Source organism: Cydia fagiglandana, chromosome Z (genome assembly GCF_963556715.1).
Source record: "Cydia fagiglandana chromosome Z, ilCydFagi1.1, whole genome shotgun sequence".
NCBI lineage: Eukaryota > Metazoa > Arthropoda > Insecta > Lepidoptera > Tortricidae > Cydia > Cydia fagiglandana.
The window spans coordinates 13493546-13504568 of record NC_085959.1 but is presented as its reverse complement, the minus strand read 5'-3'; the positions used below and the strand labels follow the sequence as shown (position 1 = coordinate 13504568).

Here is an 11023-nt window from a genome sequence, read left to right as displayed (position 1 = left end):
GTTTTAAAATTAATTTACGCATAATATCATTTTAAAATTACTTACATGTGATAGGAAATATGTCCTTGCCCTTGGGTGCTTGCAATTTTTGGGGCTGTTGCAAGTAATTATCACGCAACGAGGAAATTTTAAATTTTTTACGGACTACCGGCTGCAACAACTGGCGCGCGTGGAATGTCAATAGCGACGGCCAACCTCGACGCTTGGACTGGGTTCGGACACGCGAAGTAGATGCATTTGCGTCATCTAGGGTATATTTAAGTCTGTGATTTACATAAACTGTCTAAAAGTACACAATAATTGCGTGTCGCTTGTTATACTTAATAAAATTCATTTTAGTATATTAAAGGTAATTTGGCCACCTTATACTAAAATGAATTCTGTTTAGGTATAGGTGAATAGAATTCATTTTGAGATTAGGGCGGCCAGTTACTAAAAGTGGCCAGTTACTGGCGAATTACCCTACTTAAACCCAATCAAAATCATTTATTTACTGACAAGATTTATAGATTGGTATTACTAAAAGAAATTAATAACTAGCTTACACCTAAAATAGGCCTTGAGGCATTGTACCAAGGATGCTGGCGGCAATTCCTCGCTGTATCGCAATGCTGATACGTTTATAGCCCAATCTATAACCTAATATTTAAAAGGATTTTCGAACCCACCACTTCCGGCTTCAAAGTACCTATGGACCTACTAAGTAGCAAGTCTTCGCTATTTACTTTAATGGTAACATTCCATTTCTAACCGCAGCTGCACTACCGGTACTGAACGCGTCGCTGTCATTGTCAATTTCCATAGTAAAATGAATAGTAGTAGGTACAGCTGTCGTTGGAAATGGACTGTCACCTTAACTGAAGTAGGTAAATAGGCAGGTATATTTAACAAGATAGCCTTAAATCTGTTAGTTTCAAGATTTTCAAGTTAGTTGAGTTACATACTGACTATCGGTATAAAACGGTAGGTTAGTAATATTTCCTTTACTTAGGCAATATTTAATCTAATCGTTTGACCGAAAAAACCCCGAGCAAATAGTATGCTTATTCAGAAGCCAAAATATTTTGTTTATAATGTTTTCGATATTACCGACAAAATGAAATATTAGTCAATATTGTTGTTGTGTAACAAGCTGTGGCTTGTAAACATTTGAAATCAATTGGGTAGCTGCGGTTAAGTATTTCGAAGACCGATATTAGTCTTGCAAATTGTAATCGAAATGTTGGGACTGGTCGCTATAAATCATCTCAAAAAACACAAATAAAACATACCTGCATGGGTACGGTATCCATGTCGGCGGCCGATCGTAAGATCAGGCATATCGTGAAATTCCTAGGCATACTTATCGTGAAAGGTGAAAATCTTTGACTCGTTCCCTGAGTCGACGGAGCCCCGCTACGCGGGGCTTCTATTTCTGGGCAGTTTGCCCTTCGAGCATCTGAAGCAACCTAACGAACCTATCCTACCTATATATTGGTTTAATGTGACAATCGTCCAGTGGCGTAACTAGGGGGGGGTTGGAGGGGGCACGTGCCCCGGGCGCGTTCCAAGGGGGGGCGCCAAAATGGGCAAAATACCTCCCATAGAAAATGGACCTGCCAAAATGTAGGACACAGCCAAATTTTTTTTTCGCGACTTGCTCAGTAGGTGTAATCCCAAAATCTCCCTGGCAAGGGAAATGCAGTTATTTTTTAGCCAACCTGTATACAGGATGGTCCAAACCTTGACGTCCAAAAAATTTTTTTTGTATCGTCGTCGTGGGTTATCAGAATATATATACCCCATGATTAGCCGATTTTTCGTAGTTTACGAGTTTAACTTTTAACTTTTGTTAAGAAATTCCGGGGTGAAGCTTTGCTTTGCATTTATGTCTTCTAATACATGTTCGTGGTATTTGCACATATAACATGAAATAGCGATGGGGAAGTGACACCATAAAATAATAGTAGAAATAACAAAAGAGGACTTTTTTAATGAATTACTAATTTGGAAGCTTTCCACCTCAGTTCCTTTGACCGGCGACTCTGAAAAATTAGGACTATTAAGTATCACTTTTTTGACCTTTTAAAAAAACTTAGGGTCTAGCAGTTTCTAAAATAACAAAAAATCCTTGAAATCGCTTGTATTTTTTATTTATTTAGGTAAGGGCAACATCTAAGCTTGAACTCAGCTCAACTCAGCCAAGTGAGGATGCTGTTGTTTTAGCAACTGCGCCGTTGGTCAAGGATTATGTTACAAAAAGAAACATTCAATAAAATTCAATAGTTTTTTTTTTATTAAATCTTTAGCCCAGAATTTCTTAACAAACGTTAAAAGTAATAAAAATCATAATTCGAAAACTACGAAACGTCGGCTAACGTACATATTCTGATAGCCCACAGCAAGAGAAATTTAAAAAAATTATGGACGTCAAGGTTTGGACCACCCTGTATAAGACATGCCGTGATAACATCGCTCGTTCTGTGATACTAGAATGTCGTGAAAAACCTGTCTCTGGTTTCGATGTGGGATCGGGACAATCTAGTCCAATTCAATCCCACCAAGACTCAATTTTGCGCGTTTAGGGCTAAGAAAACCTCATTTTTCAAGGCACAAGCCTTCCCATGTCAGGGAGTATTGGGAGCCTCGGTGTTGAGATCTCCATCAGTGACGTCCAATAATTTCGTAGCCACCTTGCTGGGTAGGCTGCGCTCGTATCCAAAAAAAAACTCGGTGTGCTCAATAAAGGGAGGCGATACTTTACTCTGGGGTAGACAGATCCCATTTATTGAGTACTGCTGTCACCTTTGGGCAGGAGCATCTGGATGCCACCTTGGACCCTTCAAATCAGTCCAAAGCACTTTTACTAAAAAACACTTTTTTGTCTCAATTAAAAGTAAACTGTAAGTAATACGTAAAAAAGTAACTCTTTCGTTAGTTCATTTCGTTTGGGGGGGGGGGGGGCGCAAATTTGGTGCCTGCCCCGGGCGCCATATCCTCTAGCTACGCCACTGCAATCGTCAAAACATTACACAGGAACATTACGATCTGCCTGATCTTACGATCGGCCGCCGACATCCATACTAATACATATTATAAAACATTCAATGTTTACTCCCTTGAATCGCGTCGTCTTCTTCATGACATGCTATTTCTCCACAAAGTTCTCCATTCCAAAATTGTATCTCCCAATATTCTGTCCCTTGTTACATTTAATACCCCCCGGTTCAGGTCCCGTGCCCCAAAGACTTTTGCTCTACAAGTGTATAAAAATAATACTTCATTTTACAACCCTATTGTAAGAATGTGCCGTCTGTACAACGACCTGGTATCTAAACATAGCCATATTGATATATTCAACTCGAGATTTGCAATCTTTCGGAAACAGGTTATGGAAGTTCTTTGCCATCGATCACCATTACATTAAGTTTCATTAATGTCTTTAATTTCCTCAATGTTTTGTGCCTAAAATTGTATTATTGTGTAATTAAGTTAGTTTGTATAGTTGTAGTTTTCGCTCTAATATTTGTTTCATGATGTGCATACATGCTTTGGATGGCATTCCCAACCAAAAACCTGCTCTGAAAAGAATTATTCCATGTAATAAATGTTATCTGTTTTGTGTGCCTAATAAATAAAATAAAATAATATAAAATAAAAGGAAGTCTGTCTGTCTGTTACCTCTTCACCTCCGCACGAGGAAGGACATAGGATAGTTTTTGCCAGTAATCATCCCTTAGACTTTGGGGACTTAACAACAACTGCACAACAAAGTTTGTCAATAGGAACTGGCGGCCTAGCCAAGGTGACAATCGCTTCCGCTTCGCCATCGAATCGCTTTGTGTCTCTCTATCGCTCTTCCATATCAGTGTGACAGTGACGGTTGCGTTTCGTTCGCTACGGAGAGGTAGCGATTGGCATGTTGTCTACGGGGCCTGTCCCACCCTCGCGGTGTAGCACCGGCACTGGTGCATGATTTAGTTGAAATTGGGTATAGAGATAGTTAGTGTAAGATGTCCCCTATTTATTTATATTGGTACAACCAAATTTTCTGCGTAAATAATTAGTACGGTTGTGAACTAGGGTGACGATGTGGTATATAAGGTTTTAGGTAGGTACGTACCTACCTAAAACCTTATATACATAGGTATGTATAAAATAATAGCTACCTACCTAAATTAATAATTCTACGCTGACGAAGTCGCGGGCAAAAGTTAGTATTTAATAATTCCGCTAGTCGATGCTATATGTCAACTACGAAAATAATAGTCGTTTTGGTACCTCCCTAAACTGATATAATTATGTAGTGAGCACTCTATGCTTACAATATTTCTCTATAGTAAGATATCAAATTAAGGCCCACTTGCACCATTCCACTAACCCGAGGTTAACCGGTTAAACCTGGAGTTACTATGGTTACCAGTACAATTTGACACTGGGTTAAACCGCTTAATCCCGGGTTAGTGAGATGATGCAAGTGGGCCTAAGACAAGTAAATAATCCTTAATGAAATCTAAATCTCAATATTAGACACCAACCTACAACAGCCCATACGTCGCAACTAAAAATTCAAAATTTACTTACAGGCGCTAACGGAAAGTGCCTGAGGAAAAATTGGCAGCGTGCTTTTCATGCGATTATTGAGATTCGAGTGCTACTCGTATAAATCGAGGGCAAGTAATAATCGCATAGGTACCTACGACAAATTTTCAAGAGTATATGTGACGTCCCACGGTCAAAGGTACCTTATGGCGGGTATGGAGTTATGCATACCCCAGTAATCTACAATAAATAAGCTATCGATAACACAAAAGATCAACCTCCTAAGTTGCGTAGTTACAGAGATATGATTTTTTGAAAATAATGTTGTGAATTGAGCAACTTTACGATAGAGAAGTTTTAAGTTTAGCCGCCTAAAAAACTATGTTCCTGAAGTAAGTTACATAGTTGACTACAAATAATAATACCTTATATATCTGAGATTAAAAAAATGTTGCGACTTGTTCTGTAATGCAAATAGAAACCTTTGATATCGACTGATTTATATGTATACTAACCAATCTCTTGAAAATAAAGTTTTATTTCATTTTCACGATTGATTGCAATGAGCTCTCAAGATTTAAATTTTATCTATTGGAAAACGACACTGAGAGACAGTTTAAGCAAAAAACAATACCGATTTAGAGGTAAAAATTTATTTTTTAACTTTTTCATATAAAATCAGAAAATTGAATATTTTTACTTTTAATGTAACACACAATCAATTTTTCTGAGCACATATGAAAGAAATTCTGTCATTCAAATGAAATAAATCCTAAAACCCCAACTAAATACTACATTTAACCCCTTATGCCACTTTAAACTTACATAACAATAACAGTATTTGCTCCATACATTTACGAAAAGGTACCTTATGGAAATAAATCTCATAATACATCACTACAAAACATCAATCACATTGAAGTTTATCTTTTATGAATAGAAAATATTATTTTATGTTAAACTGCCACAAATTTAATTAGTTCTTCGTCATAATAATCTTAAAAAAGACCAATAATTTGTATGTAATGAAAAGGTACCTTGTGGTTAAGTTACATGATGAGGCATGATGATGATAGAACAGTTAGGATAAACTAATAATATTTTGGGGTAAAGATGGTATAAATCGTCTATTTCTTATCAATAATATATTTTGGTTGCCATTGAAGACAAGCGGCATTGAGGTTCAATGACCTCAGATATTCCATAAGGTAATGCGTCGGGTATTGGCATTTTTCAGCAAACCAATGGCTGATTTATTGCATGCGACCAAACCAAATGAAGATTATTCTAGTTAAGAAAGACTTGACGAGAGTAACTTTGGTATAATAGCAGGCTACTTGGATTTGTAATGTCGGTCGATGTACGGTTATAATATTTGCTAGGCGCCCCAACCAGAACTGAAATTATCAAATTAGTTTTGCGGAATGCTAATACAGTTCTCTACCAAACTTCTTTTCCCGTATTGACTAGTTTTTTTGGGCATTTTCAACCATTTTTCCATAAGGTACCTTTTGTACTAAACTCTGAGACGACATTACTAGGCTTATGACTAACTTATAACAAAAATAAAAACAGGTAAACAAACGTTACGCATTAAGGTTTCAGATCACAAAATAAAAAAAATTTGAGCATTTTTTCACCTCTTTACAAAACATTTCATATCTCCGAAACTAGAAACCCTCATAAGGTACCTTTTCCCGTGGAACGTCACATATGTGCATGAACTTACTAAACATTAATATATTTTTCACTTCGCTTGAAAGACTTGCAGCTCTGTAATTGGAGGTACCTACTTAGATACTATATGTAACCAAAAGAAAAACAATTTCAAACATGAATTTGTTTAATAGGTAAGTTGGTATCTTGCTATCAGAAGCTATTCGGGGATCCCTTTGTTTCCTATAAAGTTTCAAGTCATAATGTATTGATTGTCATATTATCGTTAGTCATAAAACTGAAACCGTTAACTTTTCAGGATTTTCGTAAGGTTATTCTGTAGATAAGTTAGGTTAGGTTAGGTTTGTTTTATGGCAATCCTGAAAAGTTACGCGTTTCTGAGAAAAACCGATTATGACTAACGCAAATTCGGACAAACAATACATTATGACTTAAAATTATTTGGGAAACAATAGAGACCCAGCTATTCGTCATCAAAATTGAATCTCCTCATGCCGTCGAACCTGAACCCGTAGGCGGCGGCGTTCTTGACGTCTACCAGCGCCGGGTTGCGGTGCTTATAGAAACTGCCGTGCCCGTGCGCAGGCCTCGACGAGCCGTTCGGCACGCCGTGCGCCTCGCGCGGATAAAACGCCTCGAACTGCCCGCTAGATGGCAGCACCGTCTTGAGCCCCGCGTCCTCCGGGTCGTAGGGTCGGCACAGAGATGGCGTTAACATCGCCAACAAACACATCACGTACACTGACATCATCTGCAATAACATAATTAAGATATAAATACGTTTAAATATATTGTCAAGACATAAAGAAATATTAGCATTACATACTGTTTAACAATTATAACGTGGCTCCCGATGAGCTGGTTGCATATGGAATGTGATTCGTCGGAGCGCATTTAGCGAAACTGGTAAATCGTCGCAGTGGGTCACCTTGAGGGGCTTGAGCGCGCGGACAAGCAGTGGCGGCGGCCGGCGCGTGCTGCAACAATACCAACTTTCCCTCCGCGGTGTCAGCAAGTCAACATTAGCGCTACACGAGTGGCAGTCCGCTAACTCAATCAACTAGTCTTTTATTCGTTTTATGACGCACGTTGCGCATAACCTGATACCTACAGGTTGACTTTTATTTTAATCGTACGTAAATACAAAATTCTGTTTTCTGTGTGTTGCGTGAGTTACAACTCTGACTAGGTACCTACAAAAAACGTGTTTTTTTTTGTTTACCTATCTATATAAAATTATTTGTGTTCCATTTATAAAACCATCGGTATAATCAGCTTGATTGACATTGACATCACGCACGCTCGTTATGTTTGGTTTGCTTAACATAAATTAGTACATACTTAGGCATACCGATTTATACCTTTATGCATCGTCAGGTGACAACCAAAACACTAACTAAACACAGTCAACTGTAAAAATATGGGTGTAGCCAACTTATTCAAAAATATGTCCCATAGTTCTTAATTCGCTGACATAAGCTATGGGACATATTTTTGAGATGATTTGTGCACCCATATTTAATTTTTTACAGTTGACTGTACCATACCTACCAATTACCACCACAAGTTTATAATCATAACAGTTTTAGTACCATGGTTTAGGTTGATATTTGTTTAGTATTTTTTTAGTAATTATTAGTGAGTTTTGTTGTCATCTGACGACATATTAAAAAAAATGTAGATAACTAGTCAAGATCGAAACTTCTCGGATAAAATACGCCAAAGCTCAGTGTTATTACTGGAATAGGAAGCATTTTTGAATACCTAAGAAAAAAAAAAATTAAACCACTTGGTCGTTTTTACTCAGCATTAGATAGGTAAGTATATTAGATTGGGCACGAGATGAAATTAAAAACGTAAAAGCTCATATATATACCATCTTTAATTACCTTTAATGAAAATAAATCCCTTCCAAAACCTATACATATATATGCTTACGATAAAGAGCTAAGGTCTTCTATTTTATTTCCAAATAACTTCGATAACTATGATCTCATTATCATACATGGTGCTTCCTGTAACAGAAGCAATAAATTAAGGCTGAAATAAAGGCTGTACTCCTCAAACTGACCAACATTTGTTCAGCAACTTTTAAAAATTATGAATCCTTTAGACTTTCTGTTTTTCATACAAAATAAATATTGCCTTCAATGTACGCTGACATCAGTGTGTTTGACGTTACTTGTCACGCTTTTAACATAACAAAATTTGCAATACATTTCGTCTTAGAATAAACTATAAAGTGTAATAAAAATCAAACCATGAGTTATTTTCAAAAGTTGCTGAACAAATGTTGGTCAGTTAGAGGTACTCCTCTACAGCTGAGTACAGCCTACAGTTTAATTTATTGCTCCTGTTACAGAAAACACACTGTATAATCACGATATTCAAGACAAAGATGAAACAACTATAGACTCGATAACTGTAGGTACTGAGGGTTAACCGCGAATCACGTTCGACGTGTTGCCTCCCTGTCTCACTTACGTACGAATTTACAAGTGCGACAGAGGAACGTGGTTTGCGGCAGGCCCTCCGTACGGGACATTGTGACTGCAAAATTTTATAAAGAAAAACAATAATACATAACAATGTTCATCGCAATTCCATTTTGTAATTAGAACTCCTGCAACGTCCGTTGATATTTTTAAAAAGTGCACTAAATTTATGACTCGCTCAGTAAACATATATAGGTAATAATAAATATTCTCATATCCACTATTTACAATCCCGCACCAAACTGTCTCTGTTTAGCCCAATGGTTGAGTGGTAGACAATGACTCAAGGCGTTAAGTCGGTCATTTGTACTTTTTTTGTGTTATATTTGCAAAAGTCAGTATAAACATAAACGCACGTAATAACCAAGGGCTCAACGTAGATGGCTAAAAGGGGTAAAGGTAGACTACACGGGGTATAGTATGAATTATCTCAGATGATTTTTTCGAGTTCGGGTGCTAATCCGTTAAATAAAAGCCTTTGTTTCTTTTAAGAGAGGTCTACAGCTCGTGCCAAAGCAACCAGAGAACAATTAGGATGGTCTTGTTTTTTGAGATAACAAAAACGTGTTATCTCCGAATGGGCTGATTCAAAAATTTGAACCATATAATTAGAATGGTAAATTTACTTTTTAAATGGGTTTGTTCCCGTTACTTATGTCGGGGCTATTAGCAGTAAGCATTGTAACCACTGCATAAAAGAAACAATATCTTTTGTTTTACAGATTAGGGTCCAGTTTAGGGTCCGAGCCAGAAAAATCACCTGAGATTATTCATACTATAGCAAGATATCACTCATATCTTAATCTGACGCGCTCGAGTAAACACAAAAATCCCCTCTTGGGCTCCCCTACTACTATGAGCGCCGAACTGGTATAACCAGAAATAATCTATTGGCTATTGTTTATTTTTCATGCGAAATTCATTTTATTATTTGCTTTGTTTCTGGTATTATAAGAATTTTGATTGGAAAGCTATATACATAAATCTACTGTTATCGCTCAACTTTAACCTAAGTCCCACAATACCTACTAAAAAAATTAGGCCTTTTTTTTGTTGATCTGTTACCAAGTCTTTTACCAGATAAGGGCAAGGGGCAGATAGAGTCTGTTCGGAAAGAGAAGAGTCATGGAATGTATTGGGTCCCATACGTTCCACGACTCTTCTCTTACCGAACACACTCTAGCAAAATTTAAATGGCTATGGCTACTCTAGCTGCGAAAATCATTAGCAGGAATGTAACTAGACAGGAATACAGATAGGTTGAAATAGATTGGAAAACGAAAAGAAGGAATTATCTAAGGATAATATTTCGAGAACATGTTGAATGTTTGAAAAAGGTTTGAAATGTCCTTCCTGCCTTTATACATGCTATTAATAAGTATCTATATTTTACAATTCTGAATTCGGCTCCAGGGCCCTGTTTATCAAAAGCTTGTAGTTGTAACATGTAATACAAGTGGAAGTCCCTTTTTGACATCTTTTGTTAGAAAGGGACTTCCACTTGTATTACAAGTTACAAGCTTTTGATAAACAGGGCACAGGTATTTCAAATATACCTAAGCATTTTACTCCATGATTAGGGCCGTAAGCATAATTATGAGCATAACAAAATCTCTAGAGAATTGTTATAATTTTATAACTAATTCATGCGTTGATGTAAAGGATCATACCTACATTAAATTATTATAAACTATCTTTCCTTCCTTACAAGTGCATTCAATTTACATAAGTATATAGATATTTCAATATTTTGTATGTTTTTGTCACGTCAAAGGAATGTAGGTCCTACATATTATCTAAAATTGTTTTTTTTCTTCACCTACTTAAATATCCATGTATTGTAGATATTCATTATTTAACGGTGTTATTGTTTCCAATTACATCTCTATATTTGGTATTGATAATAAACGTCAATAAATATATTAACATTAGTATGGTAAGTGACATGAAGTGCATCCCGTTGTCAGGAAAACGAGGGACTTACAGATATCACCATATCGCAACTACGACACAAAATTGTAAAAATACATTTCTGTTAATGTAACGTGTAATTTTCGTAAAATCTATTTATTATTTCATTTCACAACTGCAATTCTTAAAACACGATTCAAATTAGAAGCATATTGCTTCGAAAATTCCTTGAAATACATGTGTTTATGTACTTATATGTATATATTATAAATAAGTACAATACATTGTGCGAAATGTATTACTGGACAAACAGCGCCGTTGTAATTAGTCATGTTTCCTTTCGATCTTATTTAAGGACCAAACAATCCCCTAGGTACAAGCAATGAGATTCACAGTTCGATTCAGGGGCGTATTTACCC

General features: G+C 36.6%; 1 protein-coding gene across 1 annotated transcript; it reads right to left on the bottom strand.

Annotated features, from left to right (window-relative positions):
• Window positions 1-6377: 6377 nt before the first annotated feature.
• LOC134678460 (uncharacterized) lies at window positions 6378-7260 on the bottom strand. The gene is made up of 2 exons (XM_063537034.1): window positions 7025-7260; window positions 6378-6949 (listed from the first exon to the last, which is right to left on the bottom strand). The coding sequence occupies exon 2, from the start codon at window positions 6947-6949 to the stop codon at window positions 6662-6664; it is 288 nt and encodes a 95-aa protein (XP_063393104.1). The 5' UTR covers window positions 7025-7260; the 3' UTR covers window positions 6378-6661.
• Window positions 7261-11023: the final 3763 nt, after the last annotated feature.

Bases quoted from the DNA above. Each gene is read 5' to 3' on its own strand.
- LOC134678460 (XM_063537034.1), bottom strand. From the start codon at position 6,949: ATGATGTCAGTGTACGTGATGTGTTTGTTGGCGATGTTAACGCCATCT.